This window comes from Ochlerotatus camptorhynchus, unplaced genomic scaffold, assembly GCF_037179485.1.
Source record: "Ochlerotatus camptorhynchus isolate MF236.1 unplaced genomic scaffold, CSIRO-AGI_Acam_v1.1 ptg000374l, whole genome shotgun sequence".
In the NCBI taxonomy this organism is placed as follows: domain Eukaryota; kingdom Metazoa; phylum Arthropoda; class Insecta; order Diptera; family Culicidae; genus Ochlerotatus; species Ochlerotatus camptorhynchus.
The window spans coordinates 12,819-36,254 of NW_027040862.1; the positions used below are offsets into that span (position 1 = coordinate 12,819).

At 41.1% G+C, this 23,436-nt stretch overlaps 1 protein-coding gene and 1 long non-coding RNA gene across 2 annotated transcripts in view; both read right to left on the minus strand.

Moving 5' to 3' along the window:
• Window positions 1-516: 516 nt before the first annotated feature.
• LOC135710256 (histone H3-like) lies at window positions 517-8,472 on the minus strand. The gene is made up of 2 exons (XM_065232775.1): window positions 8,404-8,472; window positions 517-816 (listed from the first exon to the last, which is right to left on the minus strand). Exons 1-2 carry the CDS (start codon window positions 8,470-8,472, stop codon window positions 517-519), a joined length of 369 nt encoding a protein of 122 aa, XP_065088847.1.
• Window positions 8,473-13,070: 4,598 nt separating this feature from the next.
• LOC135710288 (uncharacterized) overlaps window positions 13,071-23,436 on the minus strand; it is a 494,016-nt gene continuing 483,650 nt past the window's right edge. Inside the window, exon 3 of the long non-coding RNA XR_010518405.1 lies at window positions 13,071-13,258. This is a non-coding gene — a long non-coding RNA (uncharacterized LOC135710288). The remainder of the gene's footprint in view (window positions 13,259-23,436) is intronic.

Here is a 23,436-nt window from a genome sequence, read left to right on the forward strand (position 1 = left end):
TATATATACATATTGAATAAATGCTGTATTACAGTGTACAATGCTGAATAGAACGAGTTGTCAAATTATGTGCTGAAAAAAGCTCATTGAGATCGATAGATATACATTTATTCCACTGTTTGCTCTGATCTGATTAATTTTCTTATTAAAAGCTGTATAAACGTCGACTGTCCTCACAATTCAACGCCAGAAGTTTGATCTGATAACAAACTGAATAAGTGTAATTTGTACATTGACGCTTTAATTAGATTGTTTTCAATTGATTTAATAACATACTTTAATAGACGTCTAATAAATGTTTTCTAGTTTCATTATTAGATTTCATTGCATTCCTTTACAATATAGCTGAATAATGGTGGATACAGTCAGCATAATACCTCTTATACTGAAAAGGGCCGGTTTTGTTAAGATACGACGAGCCAGCTGGATGTCCTTCGGCATGATAGTGACGTGCTTGGCGTGGATGGCACACAGATTGGTATCCTCGAACAGACCGACCAGATAGGCCTCGCTAGTTTACTGCAGAGCCATAACAGCTGAGCTCTGGAAGCGCAGATCGGTCTTGAAGTCCTGGGCAATTTCACGGACCAGACGTTGGAAAGGCAACTTTCGGATCGGCAGTTCGGTGGATTTCTGATAGCGACGGATCTCACGCAAGGCGACGGTGCCTGGCCGGTAGCGATGGGGCTTCTTTCCTACTCCGGTGGCCTTCGTTGCCAACTGCTTGCGAGGAGCCTTTCCTCCAGTGGACTTGCGAACGGTCTGCTGAGCTGGTTGTGATGTGTATGCAATGAAAGCGTATGCAATGAAAGCACACTGTGGAATAAAAAATAAAAATCACTTCCATTCTGTTTTATAACATGCGTTTGCTGTGTTCAACCAATCAGAAACGATGAAAGAACAAGAACGCAACAACTAACCAAAAGAATTTAACCCTCGAGTAGGTATAAAACAGCCAAAATTTGGAATTTTTGTTCACTTGGATGTCGTTTACGCTCTGAAGCGGCAGGGACGTACTCTGTACGGATTCGAGGGTTAATTTAGTATCATCCACTCAGAACAAAAAACCGGCCCTTTTCAGGGCCACCATATAAATTTAATAGGTCTTTTAGAATTGACTTTCTTGCCAGAATGTGAAAGGTTAAAGTGATGTGATGGAGCGTTCATCAATCTGCGGGTGTTAAGCTTAAATCAACGTAGGTCCTGCTGGTTACCGCTACTAATCCAGTACCGACAATATTCTGCATACATTTTGGTGTGGTAGTTCCAGATACGTCGTGCAATTCCGGAATCGAGACAAGAAATTAATGAAAACGCCTGAGAAAAATGTTAATTAAGGTATTTATCTTTGCATAATCAAATAAGCTGTTATCGGAATTTTAAAGATAAATAGTTAAGGTATCAGCTCACCAGTAACAAAAATGGCTGAGGTCAGCATCATTCATACAATATCAAACTCTTTCATCATTCATTAGACACAAGCAGCATCTTCTCGTGACAAAACCTTCAATAGTAGCTATTGAAAAACTTACAGGGGCATTTACATTTTTAAAATATGTGCGAATAATAGTTTCTCTGTGTATCTGCTTTCATTAAAAGTGAACATTTGTATTGTGAATGCTATAAATGTACCTCCAAACAGGATGCTGAAAAACGTTTAGATCAATTCAATTGAATTTCAAACAATGCTCAATGTTTCAGAAAATAACAGCAAATAGTTGAAAATCAATTTCAAATTTCTCAAGTAAATACTTTGATTGTGGCATAAAACTGAACCCTTAGGCCTAAGCTGGATTTTTCCTGTGTTACACTGTGTATAACTAAGGCTACACGACAAATTATGATCAGCCCAACAAAACGGCCCTTTTTAGGGCCACCAAACTTTCGCAAAAGAGTTATTAAGGAATATTCCTAAAATATAATATACACAATTAAGTACAACACATAACAGACCTTATCCAACGCCAACCCTGCGGTCGTATCTAGTATACAACCCTTCCAACTTTTATTAATGGATAAATCATGTATCTTGACAAAGTTATCTCTAACGGATTATTTTGTATGGAGACTGTCATAAAGACATTTTAGTAATTTGTGTAGCATATACAAAAAACTACATTGTTTGCCTCGATGGTGATGATGGATTTTTAGTTTTTTGATATTGTAGTAGTAATAGTAAAAATAGCTTTGAGTAGTCTACAATGGTTTGAGCCTCGCGCGCGGAATACAGGTATAAATGACTAATACGTGGAAATTGTGGCAAAAGCCTTGAATTATTAAAGGGTTGGCTGGAAGTCATTTCCTTGGATATAGTCCTGGCACTGCCGAAGCTTAAACGTGTAAATCCCAGGTCACGTTTAAATGGAAGTATTGTCGAGGACTATACTTGGACTCTTGATAACTAGTTACACTTTTGAATGTTTTTGGTTGATGCCTATAGCATATTTAACAGGAAATTTATATCTGTAATTGTAACCAGCTCGATTTTGTTTGCAAACCTGGTAAAAATGTTTATATTTAATTATCTTAAAGATAACTCGTCCAGCTCAAACCTTTGTGGGGACCATCATCATCATCATCATCATCATATAATCCCATGCCTTGTAAATGCTTTATAAACGGCGTATTGGATTCATTATTCCACAACATTGGTTCAGTCTAACAACAAGACTTGAAGGAGCTAGAGTTGCGATCGAGAGTGCTGATAGGTATTCACTTTCAAGCAAGTTTTTATTGAATATTGAGCTGCACTTATGATGAATTCTAGGAAAGCTCAGATGACAAGGCAAGCGGCTGGTGATCGGAAGGTCTATGGTTCGAATGTATATGTAGTTAATTTTTTAATATCTGTGTGGTACATGCCACGTCAGAAATAATGTAATTAATCACTACTAAAGAGTAACTAACACCCATCCCTTTGTACCCCCCCCCCCTTCATCATCTCTCTTATTTTTGGGTTAATTTTCCACAGTTGAATAATCTGTTAATAAATTTATAATAATGTCCAATTAAACGTTACTTCACTTTAGAATCAAGCGTATACAGAGCATCACTGTTTTAATTAAGGGGAAGCAGTGATGTCTACACACTACGAAAAAGACATGTAAATTTAAGTGCCCTGAGACCTACACATGCAAGCGGCCTTTTTGACATATCAGTTGAAAAGGACGAGAAAATCAATTCAATCAAACGCACTTTTCGTCGAGTTGCATGTGTTTCAGTTTCACGACACTTAATTTTACATGCCATGTTTGTTTACGTTCCATGATTTACGTCAAAGCTGAATTACGTCTCGTGTAAAAATAATAATTTCTAAGTGTGTAATAAACGCTGAATAATCAAAAATGTCATCGAATAAGCTCTGTTACAACTCATAAAAGTCGAATATCAGCTTCTCGACATACCTTATACAACACTTATAGTTCAATGTGTTGTGGTGGAATAAATTCTACAGAGTTGTGTGAAAAAAACCTGAACAGAAGTTGTTATTAAATTTTTGATTTACGTTTTAGCGACTTGCAGCCAATTTAATTGTTTGTAAAAAGTTTGAACATACTGAGAGGTTAGCACATATCATCGGTAAGAGACGTGTGTGTGAGAAAATTTGCGAAAAAATCTAAGGGCACCTGTGGGATTCGAACCCACAATCCCCGTTCAGTACACGGATGTATTGCCAATTATACAACGGTGGAGATTTTTTCGCAAATTTTCTCACACACACGTCTCTTACCGATGATATGTGCTAACCTCTCAGTATGTTTAAACTTTCTTACAAAGTTATTATTAAAAAGCATGCAGTTGTATAAAATCGTCAAGAAGTCGTTTCTTCAATAGACGATTGTTTGTTGGGAATGCATTAGCTCCTAAGTAACATTTACAGATTTTCTTTGTAGATTTCCTTTTTGCATCCCCACGGCCATATATACACATTTCCACCTGTTTTCAACACATAGTTCGATATAAGATATTATTATCAAGCATCTAATGCGGAAAATACGACAAGAAACGGTTTTGTAGCCAAGTTAGTAACGAAAGAGAAAGTCGACGAGGAGAATCGATCAATGTTAATTAGGATCTACAGTAGCCGTTCGCTAATTGGGGCACGACTGCACCCCAATTATCGAATGACATTCGCTAATTGGGGGGTGTCGACAAGTGTCAAAGTTGACCGGGGGGCGCTTGACTCGTTTGTTTTGGTTTTCAGTCTTTCGTCTGTTTAACTGATGCTGTGAGCAGCTACTTAGTTTTTGTCTTGCGTGAGTGTAAATTGAGTGAATCGATTGAATATTTTGTTGAGTTATTTCCGGCGCTGGTAAATATTTGTGCATTCATACGTTGTTTGTAATGTTGTAGCAATTATCCTCCTGAAATTTGTTCAGCTTTCACAATGGAAGGAGTATCAGCTTCCAGTTCCGGAGTGGATAATAAGCAAGTCGTGAAACGGAAGCACACTACGCTTACCTTGGCTCAGAAGGTGAGAATAATCGAGGAATTTGAAGCAGGAAACGGTTCCCACGAAATATTAGGCAAAAGGTTTGGTGTCGGAGCATCCTCGGTCGGTCGATTTTTGAAAAATAAGGAGTCAATTCGGATGAAACTAGAAAAATTCAGAGAACATGGCGTGGAAAATCGAAAAACGATGAAGGAGCAGAATTTTCCCTTACTGGAGGAAGCGCTTTACCTATGGGTTTTGCAACAACGTGAGGCTAATATTATTGTCACATTGGATGTGATCAAGGCCAAAGCAGAACAACTGTTCGAATGCTTTCAAGATCTTGGTGTTTATCTGGATCTTACTTTTTTGATTTCGGATGGCTGGGTGCGCCGTTTTAAACAGCGTTTCGGATTACGTGTTTTGGTGGTGGCAGGAGAGAAAGCTTCCGCGGATAAAGAAGCGTACCTTAAATTCAAGGAAGTGCTCATGAAGAAAGTATTGGAAATGAATGTGACAAAAGCCCAAATTTTTAATGCAGATGAATCAGCACTTTTCACCAAGCTGATGGCATCACGCACTATCGCATTATGGGACGAGACAGTCGCTTCGGGACGAAAGCTCAACAAAACCCGATTCACATTCATGCCGTGCTCGAACATGGATGGTTCTCTCAAAATGAAACTGATGTTCATTGGGGTAGCCGAGAACCCCCGTGGATCTCCTCGCGGCTTTCAGCAATCATTACCGGTATCCTACTACAATTCCAAAAAAGCTTGGATGACACGTCAGTTGTTCCGTACCTGGTTTTATGACGAGTTCATTCCCGCTGTCCGGAAGTTCTCTGCTGAGCACGATTTGGAACCGTCAGCGCTTTTGGTTCTGGATAACTGTACTGCTCACTACGATGGATGCGATGATTTGAAGAGTGATGATGGATTAATTCAAGTGATGTACCTTCCACCAAATGTGACAGCAGAATGCCAGCCGATGGATCAGTCGGTGATCAACGCAATCAAAACCAGGTACAAACGGAAGCTGATGCTTAAGCTTGTTTTGGAAAACGAAGATTTGCCCTTGGAGCAACGGCTGAAAAATGTGTCCTTACGGCAGAGTATTGATTGGATTGCTGAAGCTTGGGACGAAATCAGTCAGGTTACTATTGAAAATTCCTGGAAAAAGTTGTTCGATGAGTTTCCAGGTTGTGAATGGAGCATGTCTGAACAGGCGGAGGATCTTTTTGCTGATTTCAAGTCCCTTGTAGCATCAATTGATGGCATAGCCGGAAAAAACACAACCGACGAGCAAATCCAGCTTTGGCTTGAGGATCGAGTAGTAGATTCCAATGGTACAACAGTTTCAATAACCAGTGAAGTGTTCAGAGACAAAGAAATAGTCAGCGCAGTTTTGAATAAAGCAGACGATTTAACTTTCACGGAGGAAGAATGGTTGGATACCACCCGGAGGCTTTGAACGGAAGTGCCCTTGCTTCTGAAAACGAAGAACCCGAAGACATCGATTTTCCAACCGCGATGAAGTCGCTTGATAACGTGATCCAATTCGTACAGAACAATCCCGCTCAGACTTTGAAACTGAAAACCCTGCGAACTGAATTGCTGGAAGCAGAGTGGAAGAGACGCAATCTGTAACTGTTTTGTTTTAATTTGCTTGTTTTATGAATTAAATTGATTTTTTACAAAAAATATTTTGTTTTTCGTTTTTTTTATCAATCATTGAAAGACCCCCCAAAAAATATGACATCAAAACGTCAGCATGATTTTGACATCAGATTTTGACGGATGACTGCTTTATAATTGGGTCGCGCCCCAATAAGCGAACCCCCAATTAAAAAGCGCCCCAACCAGAAAACCCCCAATTAGCGAACTTCGAGTGTAATGCATTGTTCTACTTGATAGTTTTTGCAACGGCTTACACGGTAAATGAATCTAACTCATATTTGAATCACGTTCACTCAAATTAGCAAAAACGTGGTTAACTCATAGAATGTATAATTTTTCACTCAAATGTGAGATAATGTCCTTCATATATGAGTAAAAGTCACTCAAATATGAGTGACATTTACTCAAATTCGACAAATAATTACTCATTCTACGAGTGACCTACGCTTTTGCTAGTTTGAGTGAACGGTACTCAAATATGAGCTAGTCTCATTTGCCGTGAAGTTTGTTTTGGTTTTTTTTTTTAAATCTCGGATCCAATCGAGCAAATCACGACCAACAACAGTAAAGAGCAATCAGCTATTGCGAACAAAACTTCGGAAACACTTCTCTCGTGACTCAAGGCTCGCCTTCGCAAACTAACACCATCTTTGGGTTGGAGAAATTTTCCTCTATCCGATGGTGCCGGTAATTGGCGAGGAAAGAATAATAAACGTTTTGTTTGTAAAAGTTGATCGTACCTTATCAATTGTTGGTCTAAAATATATTGAATTGGTTCCGCTTTTTGATAGATCGAAATTCTATGAATATAGCGACTATAGTTTTGATGGGATGATTGACTGCACAGCAAAAAAATAATTTTGATATCACGTCAAAGTAGATGCACTACAATCATGTCGAAAATTTCATGTAATTTTTATGACCACATAAATAAACAAATGCAGTAAAAGCAGTGTAATGTCAGTTCATGCATTGTATTAATGATAATTTTGTCCTTTTTAGCAAGTAATATTACACCATATTTTCGACATGATTGTAGTGCATCCACTTTGACGTGATATCAAAATTATTTTTTTGCTGTGTGCACGCTATTTCTAAACAACCTAAATTTGGGTAGGATCTACTCATATCCGTCAAAACAAGGGCTACGCTAAATTGACCAAACAAAGTTGAAACAGACAAGATGACAAATGAACGATATCGTTCGGATTCAGGCCGATGTTTTCCATTCGTCATCTTGTTAGTCTAAACATTGTTTTTTTCAATTTGGGGTATCCTACTTTTGACGAATATGAGCAGATCCTTCCCAGATTTGGGTTGTTTAGAAATAGCATGTGTGCCGTTTCGATCCCTCCTTTTACGCAAAGATTAACATTTTGCCTACGGGATTTTTCAGTGGAGTTAAAGGATAAAAAACGATCCGCTGTTTCACGAAATTCGAAATTTGCTTATGGGGCTTTTCCATAGTAGTGAACAGCTGCAGAGTCGTCGTTAACCAATGTCATTTATAAATTATTGGTGTTATTAAAGGGATTATTGGTGTTAGTGAAATGTGCAAATGTCTAGTAGTGTTCGTATTTCATTGCAATGTTTATCTTTTTACACGAAACAGCTGTTGGCAGTTACGTATTTCTATCTGTTGGCAGAAATGTTCAGCAATGTTTACAATATATTTGCTTCTAACACCAGCCTGTTAACGGCGCCGGTGGTGTAGTGGTAAGCGTGATTACCTCTCACTCCAGCAGGCCTGGGTTCAATCCCAGTCGGCGCCGCCGGGATGTTCTGAGGCATAACATCTCTGATCACGCCTTTCTTCGGATGGGAAGTAAAGCCGTTGGTCCCCGGTTCATGAGTTGATGGGTCGATAGGTAGGGTCCAGGTGTGGGAGCTGCCTTCCTGGCACGTCGGTAGCATTGGTGCTCAGCACGGAAAACAAGATCGACGGAAAAAACAAACCAAAGGAAAACACTACAAGTGACAGCCCTATGGGGTTGTACGCAATGGTGACGTAGTACTACGTGGTCGTGTGTTTTGTGTAGGAATAGAAATTTGAGCGGGGTTCTCTCTGTTTATATTCTTTAGTATGACTATTATTGTCCTGAAAACAACCTTTTGATATGAATTTTAGTTGAGACATGTTAAGAAATTATACTCTTTTTGGAAATCTGGGTGGCCCTGAAAAGGGCCGATGGTAGTACAGGCTTAAAGCCTTTGGAACATGCTGACGGCAGCTGGATCAGCAAATCGAACCGGGCAATCCTATTTTCTTCGGTTCAATTATTGAGCACTCGCAAGAGTCTTGGCCCGTCTACTGCTGGACAGGGGTTGAACTGGTATCTGCGACAGGTTGGAAGGCCGCATAATATCAGTGTCCACCCAGCATAAGCTCCTCCACTTTTCAGTTTTCCTCTCAACAAGTTGGTAAAACTTAGCCTTTAGCAGAAAGACGCTTAACACTTTTTTCGGCGAATTTATGATCCTGTTTCTTGGTCATGGTTCTTCTCTCTACCTGTTCAGATGAATTAGTACGCGCTAAATCAAACGAGTAGAAATAAGGTCAATTCTCTTAATCGATTTCCTCTTTTGATGACCATGGCTTCACTAACCTATTTCGCATTATTTCTGCTATGCTCTTCAATCATCCAGAACAACAAACGTATCATTGAATGTGTTTGCCGTCGAGTTATTAACAAAACAGAAACTTGATGAAGAGAATCGATCAAAATCACTTGCACCCCTGCTTCCAAGTTTGGTTACAAGATTACAACAATCACTTACAAGATCGGAGGCGAATGCCACTTCGATTTGTTGAGTCTCTGATGACTGGGTTGGGGAAGCAGCATATGCATGTACGTAACTGGTGGATTTGTTTGTTATTTCGATGCTTATGGACAATGTTTGACATTTATCACTTTTTGAATAGTTTTTTCAACAGACGGTTGCATAGTTATCGATGCGTAGAAATATTTCTGATCGATTGGTGATAAAATCATTTAAATTGGTCCACGGGCAGCTGAGTTATTAACGTTCAAAATCTTTCATAATTTCGTTACATGTTCCATTTTCGGTTTTCACAAAGTGTACCCCCATATAGAAATAACAGACGTAGTCCTACGTATTGGTCGTCAACGCGAATGGTTTCACCAATACCAAAACAAAGTTGTCATATAAAGTTCGTAGCCCATAAGGGATGGTCCATTAATTATGTCACACAAATTTGGCCCATTGTAAACTCCCCCTCCCCCCTTTGTCACATTTTTTGTATGGACCTTATTTTTTTTGTATGGACCTTAATTTTTTTTTGTATGGCTCGTCACAGTTTTCAAAACCCCTCTCCCCCCTAAATGTGTGACATAATTAATGGACAACCCCTAATTAGGAACACGTCTCAAAATTATGTCCCTAAAGTTAGGTCCATAGGTATAAAGCACTAGAAGCTTTAAATCTTCTAAAGTGATATTAAGAATGAAAGAGTGATATTGATTTATTAGGCTAGCATTTTTTGATGACCCCCGAAGAGTGGATTTTCGTAAGTGCAATAATACGGCAATATCATGGCGCCTAGGAATCAAAAATTAAGATAATTTTGCTAAACTTTTTCTTCGAAAAAGAGCAATAAATATTCAAAATTTGTCCCAAAAATAGGCAATTGATTTACGGATTAGAATTTTGTAGCAGATGTGGTATTAGTTTTTCATAACTGTTACGACGCGTTGTTCAGAGGTGGCCGTGATAGTTGATCACTGTAAATAACATTAACGCGCACGTTAACGATAAAAACTACATTTATTAAAATACGCGACTATCGTGGTAAAAGGTTAACTAGACAATCAAAAGGACAACCTAAATTTAGGACGGTATCCGGTTATGCTGGCGATGACGTCTATCGTATGACAGCACAGCTGTCAACGATGAGCCCAGTAGGATAGCGATGGAACGTTATGGCACAGGCAGTGTTCCCAGCGCTTCTGTTTCGGTTGCCCCAACAATAACTATTGTGTATTATTGCTGAATGAATGAGTTATTTGCCTGATAGGCCTAAGTGAGGGACTAAGCTGACATTACATCCCGTAGCCCTATATTCAGGGTAAATGGCTCCAGTGGATCTAAAGATTCAGCCTATTAATAAAAATGTCCAGTCCTTAAATTTTTCTTTGAACAATGCGTCATCTGGACAATACAAATTCATAGTTAGTGCGTTCGAAGAAGGTGAACAAGATGTACAGGTGGTTAATAGCTCACGGTCTGCTAGTGTTGATGAGTTATTTGCCGTTAATGTTTACGGAAAGTTCACTATTTTGCCATATAAGATGCCAACATCAAAAAGTTCACGGATGGGTTTGGATAGATTGGACCTGTTTCGTACGACAAGAAGGTGTATTCTGGTCACAAATCCCTTGCCAATTTCATTTCCTATGGGATCGTCCATTAATTATGTCACTTTTTTAGAGGGAGGGGGGAGCTTGGAAACTGTGACGAGCCATACAAAAAAAAAATGAAGGCCCATACAAAAATGTGACAAAGGGGGGATGTTGAAAATGTGCCAAATTTGCGTGACAAAATTAATGGACCTTCCCTATGCAAGCGATGTGCATTTCGCGAATAAACACGAGGAGGATTGATTATAGCAAAACTTGCCATATACAATCATCAAAGTTTATTTTAGTAAACAATCTAACACTTCTTCCTTCTGTTGCACCTTTGTATTAGGCGCCTGGATTGTTTTTTTTCTTCAAAAATTGGCAATTACATTTTGAGATATTTAAGTCGTAGATGTTTTTAATTTCAACTTCTAATAAATATAAAACATTTTTTGTTTATTTTTCAAGAAGGGCATTACTTTCCCCTACCACTTTGTCTAATATCAGAAATGCCGTTTCCATGCTACAAATTTTAGAAAAATTTCAAGGACGACATTTCGAAAATTTCACAAGATCAAAAATGGTCGAGTTTTAGCAAAAATGTGAATCATTGCCCATAGCAAATAATTACGTCAAGCTTCATTAAAATCGTATTCACTTTTTTATTCCTATAACTGCTCAAGGACATACATTGAACACTTCATGAAGAATACTAAGGTGTGTTTGGAGGGCTCCAGATCAAGTTCCGGAGACATTACAAAATGTTTGCAGGACATCCACAACAAATATAAAGGACTCTTGGGATGAGGTTCCAGTGAAATGAAAGGCCAAGAGTTTTATGTAAAACAGTAAATTAGATTTATTCTGGATAATGATGCGCACACTGTGGCATCTGCATAACAGACGCCATCGAATTCTGTTCATTTCCAGCAGATCGCATTTGTTGCGCCACTGTTGAGTCAAAATTCCCTAACTGTCGTCAGTCATCGATCCTACAATAAGTGTCGAGGTACTGCATAATCAATTTCCGAGGAAAGGATCTAATTACTAAGCCAATGCACTACGCCTCTTTCCAAGCGGCGTTGTCACCATGCAACATGTAACGTGGGAAAGGCGCAGCGCGGTTTCTCTCTTGATCATTTCTTTCCCTCTCTTGGTCGATATATGTATCGATCGCTGATTGGCTAGCAAATACATAATGACTTCAAATACCTCCAGTTTAGGCTAAGTTAAATTTGAACAATGAAATCAATCTTGCATAAACCATCAACAAGTGAAGTTCAATCATTTAATGAGAAACACAAGTGACAGATAGCAGGATACTTCACAACACAACGAGTTCTTGATTGAATAAAATGGCGCATCTTGCTCAGTGGCTGGTAGACAGCTATAGACTGGTACACATATTACACTGGTAAGTTATTAGGACGATCGTTGCACCTTTAACAAGGACTTGTGCAGAGAAATTCTAGAGTAAGACCGAAGACAACAAATCAAGAAGACTGGCAACTCTTCGAATTTCTCATACGAACGCTATGAGACAGGTACAATCGCGTCATCCGTCGCTCAAAGGTAAATGCTTTGAACGAATTTGATAGCAAAAATTACATCCTCAGAAGGAAGGTTTTAGTATTTGCTCATTTTCCTATGCGTTGCTTCCACTTTCACTCAAGCGCAACGCTATTGTATTTGTCTGGCAAAGTTGCCAGTCTTCTTGATATGATGTCTTCCGTAAGATCCAAATGCTTCCAGAGTATATGTTTAGACGATGTCAAAGTTCAATGGAGAATGTCCGTAGTGGGAGGGAGGGATTCGTAGTCAAAGCCGAAATCATTCAAGATGAATCCATAGAACTGTTCGATCAAGTTTAGCTTTCGAAACATGGCAAAAGGACCACCGAGAAAAATTTTGTTTAGAGTTAAATATCCGCGAAATAATGCTTATGGTCTAAATTAATTGTATTCAATTTGATGAAAATTCTTCCGTAGTCAACATTACAAAATATGTGTACGCGGTGATTTATTACAGGTTCAGTGTTTATTTTTAACTAATCTACACCCAAATCCAAGAATCTATATTATTTGTTTGGATGTACTAGATCACCACTTAAATTCAGTTCATATCACCGGAATAGGAAATCCGATATAAGAATCTTTAATCCTTGCAGAAATTGAACTTCAATACCCCCAGCGCCAATGATCACCCAGCACTGGCACAAACAACTTCCGTGCCACTAAGATCGCCGCACGAGATAATATCTAGATGATTACCTCAAATTACTTCCTGGGGGAGAAGCCATCTGCCCTTCCCCCCCTTCCCACCGGTTCCTTAAAAACCATCCAAGCAGCAGACAATTAGCTCACCACAATTTCGCGGTACTCAGCAACCCACTCGCTCTTCCTCGTTTAGAGCAAACTTTCAACTTTCCCTTGAGTGGCGGTGATGGCGATTCATAATTCCCCTCCACCTCCCCCTACCCTTTCCCCCGCGCAGAGTGTTGGCTGCGGAAAATTAGCGAAACTGTGTACTCCATAGAATTTTCGAAAAAGATCCAAGTCTTCCGAGTCGGTACCTGCCCGGTGGAAGTTAGTAAGTACTTACCGCTAACGAACTGTTCGGTGAGCATTATCCAGCATAAGAAGATGAAATTAAACCAGCCGTAAACAATTTTCCTCCTCTTTGACATTGCTGTGAAGGTGCTTCTGCTGCGGGTGCTCTTTCCGTTGAGGTTTGTCCTACAGCTGCTGCTGCCGCTTCGGCGTCGTGGGCCGCCGGTGGAAGATGTCCTGCAAAAGAGACCAGAAACCGAATCGTCAGAAGAGGGAGAGGAGATCATTGCTTGTAATTTCATCAAATTGTTGCTTATTTAATTCGATTGCCGCTTTGGAGTGGAGAAAAGAAGAGGGCTAATTTGATTATGTGTCTACAGCAGGAAGAAAAACGGCTTGTTCCATCCGATCAAGAGCGAGATGTTGAGATGCGCTTGGCTAATGACTGCTTAAAAACAAGAAAACAAAGACCCAATGATTAATCACTCTGTCATAAACCAACAAGTGAAGTTTTTTTTTTTTAAATCGGCGCAAGGTGACATTTTGAGTTTTGTCACGGTCGGTGGTGTCGCTACAGCTGGGAGTGACTTGTTGGAAAAATTCCTGATGATAATTAAAGAGCTGCACCGCCAACACCCCAGTCAGTGTCTCGCCATGGCCGGATGAGGTCCCTCAAGAAAAACGAAACTTTTTCAATTTATCAAATTGGCTGGGGTTCAGTATTAATTGTTGTTTGGAAGCTTTTCAAGGGGTTGGAGATGGTTGAAGGGTTTCACTCCTAGCTGCAGCTGTTATTTTGGGAATTGTTTTTGAATAACTTAATTTTGTGCTCCAACCATTGGTCCTGTCGAAATAAATTAAGTCTCTTTCCCCCGAGAGGATGGTGATGGATTGAAGTAGACGGTAAAGATACGGTTGCGTTGCGTCATTAGAAAGATTCTGAGAATTTTACAAACACTGGGAATTGCAATGGGATATTAATGAAGGTAGCTGGAATTTTGGCGGATTTCAATCTGACGTGTTTTGATAGTTGCTTGTAGATCAATATGAAAGTTTCAAAACTACTTTATTTGCTTGCTGCTTCAAAATATCCCATTTAGTTTGTTTTTTGAACAGGTTAAGATCTTCTGAATAATATTTGATCAATCTGAAGTCTTTAAAAAAATAGCCAGTGGACTTAATTGAAATTAAAAAAAAATCTAAGAGACGACCTTCTGAATTTTTGATCAATGCAAGATCTTCAGTAAAATATCCAAAGGACTTCGTTGATGTCTTCTTGAAGATCGATCAAAATCAACGAAGTTCTCTAAAGTTCTATGAAGTTTCCTGAACTTCTACGAAGTTCACAAAGTTTCTACTAGTACTTCTTTTAAATCCATTGAGCTTATCCAAAGCTCCCTGAGCTTCTTTGAGCTTTTTTGAATTCGTGAGAAGTTCCAAGAACTACTGGGAAAAAGGTAAGGTTCGATTTGCTTTATTAGGGAGGCTTTCAGTTTGCGGCTGGTTCGCCTCCGGAGGATCCTGAAAGGGGCCTCCCAAGTAAGTTCCGTCAACTAAGATATTTCCTGCGTTTGCTGAATTGGTACGAATTTCGTACAAGTCATATAATATTCGGTGAACATCTCCAACGATCCTGCTGTTTACGCATGGAATTTTAGGCGGTACTTCTTGTTCACAATTTCTAACTGACTGATCAATGGTAGCGAAGATATTGACCGCAAATGGTATCTTTATTACCAGGTATCAAGGAATCCAGAAAAAAAAAACCCGAACAAAACTTCATCCGCAATCAACGGTACCTCTCTGTACTTTTAGAAAAATATCTCAACTTCTTAATAGTTCCATAATTATTAGATTACCAAGCTGAAATAAACCGAGCCAAGATCTAAGACCATCCAAAAACTACTCCAAACTTCCAAAAATAACCTGAACTTTTTCATTAAATTTGATTGAACATCTGGGTGAATCGAAGCTCCTAAAACAGACCTTAAAGTTTTAACAAGTTTGTTGAATTTCAGCGAACCTTTAACTAATCATCTTCACTTCTATAAAGAGCATTTCCACGACATTGGACACAATTGTTTCCGATGTGAGTGAAACTTTGCGCATTTGTTGGTTGCTACCCAGGGTTGCATTTTTTAATCTAAATATGATAACGGCGTATCTCTAACTGGATTTTATTAAAAAAAAAAAATCATAACTTGAAAAAAAGCTTATTGGATCAAAATAAAATCACAAAATAAATTATAGGTAAACAAATGTTCTTTGAGAAAAATAACACTGAATGAAAAACATCAGTAAATTCATGTAAATCAAAAATAAAACGTTGATTTTCACAGACGATTCGCCTCTCGATTTTCGTTATATTTTGTGTGAGGAAAGCTGAAGTTATGTTTTTAAAGTTGGTGAAAAGTGTTTAAATATTTTTTTTTAGTTTTAATTTAAGAACATATATTAAAACATAATTTATTAGCTAGAGAAAGTTCGGAAGGGGATAGATCAATAGTACCGCTAGAGTGAAGGCAGTGTGAAAATTGACGAGAAGTTGAAATTGAGCGAAGGCCCATTGATCACGACGAGAAAAGCAAAACAATAGTTGGGTAGAGAAGAGTTGCATAGGACACCATTGTCTGGAAATGCTTTCAGCAAAGTGGGGCTTCAGGTAGTGATAAACGTCGCTAGAACTATTCCACAGCCACGGACCGTACATGAGCAAGTCAAACGTGCACTCTTTTGCTTCTTGATTTGAGAAAATACCTGAAATCCCCTCACCCATCAATGTATGAGTTAGATAAAGGAGTGCGCATTTGATTAGTATTGCCTCAGTAATGGCCCTTCGCTCAATTTCAACTTCTGTTCAATTTTCACACTGCCGTACTATAGCAGGACTATCAATCGATCCTCTGCAGAATTTTCTCTAGCTAATGTAAAGTTAGTCAGTCCAGTCAGTCCAGTAGTCAGTCCAGTCAGTTCAGTAGTCAGTCCAGTCAGTCCAGTCAGTCCAGTAGTCAATCCAGTAGTCAGTCCAGTAGTCAGTCCAGTAGTCAGTCCAGTCAGTCCAGTCAGTCCAGTCAGTCCAGTCAGTCCAGTCAGTCCAGTCAGTCCAGTCAGTCCAGTCAGTTCAGTCAGTCCAGTAATCAGTCAAGTCAGTCCAGTAGTCAGTCCAGTAGTCAGTCCAGTAGTCAGTCCAGTAGTCAGTCCAGTGGTCAGTCCAGTAGTCAGTCCAGTAAGTCCAGTAGTCAGTCCAGCCAGTCTAGTCAGTCCAGTCAGTCCAGTAGTCAGTCCAGTAGTCAGTCCAGTCAGTCCAGTAGTCAGTCCAGTCAGTCCAGTAGTCAGTCCAGTCAGTCCAGTAGTCAGTCCAGTCAGTCCAGTCAGTCCAGTAGTCAGTCGAGTCAGTCCAGTAGTCAGTCCAGTCAGTCCAGTAATCAGTCCAGTAGTCAGTCCAGTAGTCAGTCCAGTAGTCAGTCCACTAGTCAGTCCAGTAGTCAGTGCAGTAGTCAGTCCAGTAGTCAGTCCAGTAGTCAGTCCAGTAGTCAGTCCAGTAGTCAGTCCAGTAGTCAGTCCAGTAGTCAGTCCAGTAGTCAGTCCAGTAGTCAGTACAGTAGTAAGTCCAGTAGTCAGTCCAGTAGTCAGTCCAGTAGTCAGTCCAGTAGTCAGTCCAGTAGTCAGTCCAGTAGTCAGTCCAGTAGTCAGTCCAGTAGTCAGTCCAGTAGTCAGTCCAGTAGTCAGTCCAGTAGTCAGTCCAGTAGTCAGTCCAGTAGTCAGTCCAGTAGTCAGTCCAGTAGTCAGTCCAGTAGTCAGTCCAGTAGTCAGTCCAGTAGTCAGTCCAGCAGTCAGTCCAGTAGTCAGTCCAGTAGTCAGTCCAGTAGTCAGTCCAGTAGTCAGTCCAGTAGTCAGTCCAGTAGTCAGTCCAGTAGTCAGTCCAGTAGTCAGTGCAGTAGTCAGTCCAGTAGTCAGTCCAGTAGTCAGTCCAGTAGTCAGTCCAGTAGTCAGTTCAGTAGTCAGTCCAGTAGTCAATCCAGTAGTCAGTCCAGTAGTCAGTCCAGTAGTCAGTCCAGTAGTCAGTCCAGTCAGTCCAGTTAGTCCAGTCAGTCCAGTCAGTCCAGTCAGTCCAGTCAGTCCAGTCAGTCCAGTCAGTCCAGTCAGTCCAGTCAGTCCAGTCGGTCCAGTCAGTCAGTCCAGTCAGTCCAGTCAGTCCAGTCAGTCCAGTCAGTCCAGTCAGTCCAGTCAGTCCAGTCAGTCCAGTCAGTCCAGTCAGTCCAGTCAGTCCAGTCAGTCCAGTCAGTCCAGTCAGTCCAGTCAGTCCAGTCAGTCCAGTCAGTCCAGTCAGTCCAGTCAGTCCAGTCAGTCCAGTCAGTCCAGTCAGTCCAGTCAGTCCAGTCAGTTCAGTCAGTCCAGTAATCAGTCCAGTCAGTCCAGTAGTCAGTCAAGTCAGTCCAGTAGTCAGTCCAGTAGTCAGTCCAGTAGTCAGTCCAGTAGTCAGTCCAGTAGTCAGTCCAGTAGTCAGTCCAGTAGTTAGTCTAGTAGTCAGTCCAGTGGTCAGTCCAGTAGTCAGTCCAGTAGTCAGTCCAGTAAGTCCAGTAGTCAGTCCAGCCAGTCTAGTCAGTCCAGTCAGTCCAGTAGTCAGTCCAGTAGTCAGTCCAGTAGTCAGTCCAGTCAGTCCAGTAGTCAGTCCAGTCAGTCCAGTAGTCAGTCCAGTCAGTCCAGTTAGTCCAGTCAATCCAGTCAGTCCAGTCAGTCCAGTCAGTCCAGTCAGTCCAGTCGGTCCAGTCAGTCAGTCCAGTCAGTCCAGTCAGTCCAGTCAGTCCAGTCAGTCCAGTCAGTCCAGTCAGTCCAGTCAGTCCAGTCAGTCCAGTCAGTCCAGTCAGTCCAGTCAGTCCAGTCAGTCCAGTCAGTCCAGTCAGTCCAGTCAGTCCAGTCAGTCCAGTCAGTTCAGTCAGTCCAGTAATCAGTCCAGTCAGTCCAGTAGTCAGTCAAGTCAGTCAGTCCAGTAGTCCGTCCAGTAGTCAGTCCAGTAGTCAGTCCAGTAGTCAGTCTAGTAGTCAGTCCAGTAGTCAGTCCAGCCAGTCCAGTCAGTCCAGTCAGTCCAGTAGTTAGTCCAGTAGTCAGTCCAGTAGTCAGTCCAGTAGTCAGTCCAGTAGTCAGTCTAGTAGTCAGTCCAGTAGTCAGTCCAGTAGTCAGTTCAGTAGTCAGTCCAGTAGTCAGTCCAGTAGTCAGTCCAGTAGTCAGTCCAGTGGTCAGTCCACTAGTCAGTCCAGTAGTCAGTCCAGTAGTCAGTCCAGCAGTCAGTCCAGTAGTCAGTCCAGTAGTCAGTCCAGCCAGTCCAGTCAGTCCAGTCAGTCCAGTAGTCAGTCCAGTAGTCAGTCCAGTAGTCAGTCCAGTAGTCAGTCCAGTAGTCAGTCCAGTAGTCAGTCCAGTAGTCAGTCCAGTAGTCAGTCCAGTAGTCAGTCCAGTAGTCAGTCCAGTAGTCAGTCCAGTAGTCAGTCCATTAGTCAGTCCAGTAGTCAGTCCAGTAGTCAGTCCAGAAGTTAGTCCAGTAGTCAGTCCAGTAGTCAGTCCAGTAGTCAGTCCAGTAGTCAGTCCAGTAGTCAGTCCAGTGTTCAGTCCAGTGGTCAGTCCACTAGTCAGTCCACTAGTCAGTCCAGTAGTCAGTCCAGTAGTCAGTCCAGTAGTCAGTCCAGTAGTCAGTCCAGTAGTCAGTCCAGTCGTCAGTCCAGTAGTCAGTCCAGTAGTCAGTCCAGTAGTCAGTCCATTAGTCAATCCAGTAGTCAGTCCAGTAGTCAGTCCAGTAGTCAATCCAGTAGTCAGTCCTGTAGTCAGTCCACAGTCAGAAGATCTGTGAAGTTCCTTGAAATTCCCTACAACATTCCTTGTATTTTTACGAAGTTCCCCAAACTTCTACGAGGTCAAATCCATGAGATCAAATCCGTGAACTTCTGTAATTCAATAGACTCAGTTTTATAAATATGAAATTCTAAGTATGCAAAGCGCAACTAAATCACAGGAATTTATCATAAGCGACTCGTTGCCGTAACAATTAATAAATTTCGGAGACAGTTGTTGGTTGGCCTAAAGTCTCCTATCCCCGTGATGGGGCTGCCATCTTAGGTTTAGCTTCCAGGGAAGAGCATTTCCTATTCAGCCGCTGCTCCTCTGGTGGGGCACAAGCTCCAGTAGGGTGAGGGCGGCCCTATCCCTCAAGACTTCCACAGCTCCCGTGAGCCTCTCTTGGAGCTGTCGGTACTTATTGCTGTTTCGATCTAACAACTCATTCGGTCTAACGTACTGCGGCCAAACGACCTACCGCAAATAAAATAACTATCTTGCTAAGCATTTTGGAGGCTCACGTATAAAGTGCAAACCCCCACAGTGTTCATACCATAGTGCGATTTAGAAGCACCCTAGTGAGTACCAGAAATTCACCACCATCAAGGAGGTGAAAAATTTCACACCGTTTGTGTTTCCTCTGTGCTTGAGTGAGTTTATGCTGCACCAACACCGAACAGATTCGAGTCCCTAGTCAGTGCCGAGTGCCGCCAGAAAACCACATCCGGCTGCTACGCTCGGCTTGGCGACGACTCCGGTTCGCCTGGGGAGCAATAAACTCCCCGAAACTCCGAGTATTGATGTACCAACATGTGAAAGGTGCAAGGCGGCAAGATGTAATAAAATTTGTTCGTCTCCTCGTCAGGACCGTGTGTGTGTGTGTGTGTGTGGGTGGGTGTCCTAGAGCGAACGAAAGATGAACTAGGTCGGCTGTCGGTTGCAGAATAGGACCTCGCTGCGGTATGGTACGAAATATCCAATAGCGGAGAATAGACGGGAGCGTTTGAAGGGAGAAAGTGAAGGTTTGTTGAGTGTTTCGGCCTTTATTGGGATACTCCCTGGGGGATAAGCTGGATGCTGGGTAAAGCTCGGAGTGATTCTCTGTTGCCATTGATTCTTAGGATACAACCCTGAAAAGCCAGTCGCCGTCGTCGTCGTCGTCGTCGTTGGTTGAGTGCGGAGAACAACGGAATCATTTGCCTCTGGAGATTATTTGATATCAATGTTTATGGCCGTAGAGGTTATGTGAATTCATAAATATTTAAAAGCGTTATCTTTGTAACGAAGAACGGTTTGAGGTGGTAGACACAGCCAGGGTAGGTTTCGAATAAAAAAATCTCTTCATTGTGTTCTGTTTGGCATGGGAGCACGTCGTGGTGGGGAGGATCGAAGGGTCTCTATCAGCTTTGGTTGCTGTTGTAGTTTACTGCCTTAGTGTTTATATTCAGTCGGTGTTGCTGTCTAGAAGCTCAGCTAGTGGACGAGGTGAGAGCGTATAAAAAAGCTGTTGAGTGAATAAACATGATTCACAGTGCACTCTCGAAAAGGACAACGTTGTACCAATCTCGTTATCACCTTTTTGGATCGTGAGGGCTGTCATCATATTGAAGGTCTCCATTCAAGTGTAGATATTGGGCAGGATTTATGATGCAATGAAACGTCTCAACCCAAGTAATAATTTATCGACACTGATTTGGTCTTGAAAAATGCTTTAAAACTCAACAATTAAGAATGGCTTATTTTCATAGTTTTCTGTTTGCACTAAATTGAAATCAGCGCAGATTTATCTCTAATGAGAGAGCTTAATCCACACTTATCTCACGAGAGAAAACAAAGAGGCGTGGAAGCGCGTTAAAAATGGATTAACCTTAATTTCGCATTACAAACCACCCATCCGAACAAAGCAAACCACCACCAGGTGAATGCTAATTTTGGTCGATAATTTTTACAACAAACAGCATCATCATCATCATCATCACTGCCACATTCTGCGGTCGTGCCTCAGAACAACGAAAGCAGATTCTCACCCAACGGGTGGTGCTGGGAAATGAGGCACATTTCTGTTTATGTCGCAAAACAGACAACAAGCACTTGTTGATAAAACAAAAATTACCAAAGTAGGTACGAACATACGTTAAATTCCAGTACCTGTGTGGGTGAAAAATCTGAATTCTGCACCCCGGATGGTCCGGAGATGGTGCGTGGTGGTTGTAAATTCACCATTATTTAGATTTAATGTAAATGTAAGCAGTTTAAAATAACCTCTGCCGTAGTCGTCGGGAAAAATGTCCGCAGTGTTATTTCAGTACCAGCGTTTGGATTATCACAAGCAGAAGCGCACGTGTCGTTACCATGGACTACGTATGCTTTTGGTTTGTGCATGATCGTGGATAACCAAAACGTGTTGTCTTCTAGGAAACGGATCCATTTCTGTTTACTTGTCGGTATTGCAAATGGCAGCTGGGCAGCGAAATCCTAGAAGTTTCAAATTTCTCGAGAACTCCCATCGTTTCCATCGTACTCACTATAAGGTATCGACTTTTCTTGATTAAGGGGCAATGTGACAAACGTAAACAATTACTTCTTCCGAGAATTTCTAGAGAATGAAAATTCACCCAAGTAAACCATCCCGATGATTGTGAAAAAAATTGTAAAAAATTGGGTTCCCTAATTCTGGAAAAATATATCGGTTTATGCATCAAGTTTCCGGTGCTTCTTTGAAATTATTGGAACTGCCTCTTTGAACATCAATATGTTCAATATGTTCTATGGATTCTATAGTGTTCCATGAATTTTTCAGAACTTTTGAAAAGTTTCCACAATTTTCCAAAAAAATAATTGAACTGCCTTGAAGTTCTTTGATCTATCCTAAGGTTTGCTGCATCGAGGATTGCCTTCACCTACAAATATTGCTCAACATGTTTGTTCACTGGTGTCGCTTGAATAAACTTGTCATCAGCATCGCAAAATGCCACGTGATGACCTTCCATCGTTCCAAAGACCCGATAACTTATAAATACCACATCGATGATACTGTGCATGTGTTAATGTAGTTTTCGTTTTTGCGTTGCACTACACCGGTGTGGTGCTACACTTTGCACCGAATTAACGAACGCTTGCGGTGTAGCTTTATTGGTGTGTGTGATATCAGATCCATCTGTCACTGTTAACTTTCTGCCGCTTGATAAATATTATTTTCGTTTCGGGTGGAATTATACTATCGAGCAGGAAAATGTCCGGTTTTCAGATAAATTTGGAAGATTACCACCTGGTAGTCACCATGACGGTAATGCTCTTGAATTGTGTTTGGGGGTTATAGAGCTGTGAATGACTGCCCGCTAAAATTGGTCCGGGTAGTTCACTGCAGAGTGCTGGAATCTCTACGTTAGCCGCCAAAGTTTAACCGGTGAAGGCACCTTTAGCAACACAAGCACTGTCCGGTAGCTGGGAGCGGACTAAGGTCAGATAGGGGACCGGGCATCCGACGGTGACCTCACTGTTAGCAGTGGTCGAGATTTTGCACAGCTCGGCGATGCTGATCTTGTCGCCGTCCATCTTTCAGTTGCCACCAACACAGAACTTACGACTGATTTTTTTTAAATTTGCCTACCTCTTCGTCTGAATAACGATCCACTACGTCCACCAGAAATTCTTTCATTCGATGCAATGTTTTTCTTCTTTTGTTAAGAATATTAAACATCATAAAATATTCATCCTCTGAATCTGATGAAGAGAATTCAAACAATCGAAATAGTTCTTCCATTCCAACCTCTTTTTTTTTGCAAAATTGAAAACTGTAATCAGCTGTAATCGCTGCGTCACGACGAAAACGAGAGTTTTGACAACCATGTATTTTGGATGTATTGGTGTTTTGCGATAAACATATAGCTACACTGTGAATTTTTCGAGTGCTACACCATCGTGAGTGGTGCAGAAAAAGTGTTACACCGGTGTAGCACCAAAACCAAAAACGAACGGTTTCGGTGCAAAAGTGTTGCACCAGTGTAGCTACACCGCAAAAACGAAAACGACATAAAATCAATATCAGAAAATCACAATCAGCAATCTTTCAAGAACAAGATCACCTAAAATCACAGGCACCAATATCACAAAGCATCATCACCATGAAAATCACACATGATTTTCGACCAATATCAGCCGTGATTTTCGATTCTCAAAATCAACCCGCATCAATATCAACCAAGATCAAAATCATCGAAAATCATAGGATTAGAAGACATGTGAAATTCCAAAGTTTGGGGCATTCCGAATTTCAAATCAACAATCCGGATGAAATTAAAATGGTGGATTTCAATCCAAAATGGCTCCCACAAATCCAAGATGACGGACCAAAATCCAATAGGGTGGCCCCCGGACAGGGAATATGCATCTAAACCTATGCAATATGGGTATCTACGGAATGGACTCGCTAAGTGGAAGTGGAAAATTGACATCCGCCGTCATTTCGGAATTCAAGATGGCGGACCAAAATCCAATATGGCGAAAAGAGGGGTGTTCAGATGCTCGAAATTTTCATACCCAGATTTCCCAGTATGAAATATTCCAAAATCCTTTATTTATCGGCTGAT

Coding starts and splice junctions, on each gene's coding strand:
- LOC135710256 (XM_065232775.1), bottom strand. CDS start 8,472: ATGCGGCCTTCCAACCTGTCGCAGATACCAGTTCAACCCCTGTCCAGC. Junction 817..8,403: donor GTAGACGGGCCAAGACTCTT/GCGAGTGCTCAA, acceptor TTTATTCCACAG/TGTGCTTTCATTGCATACGC.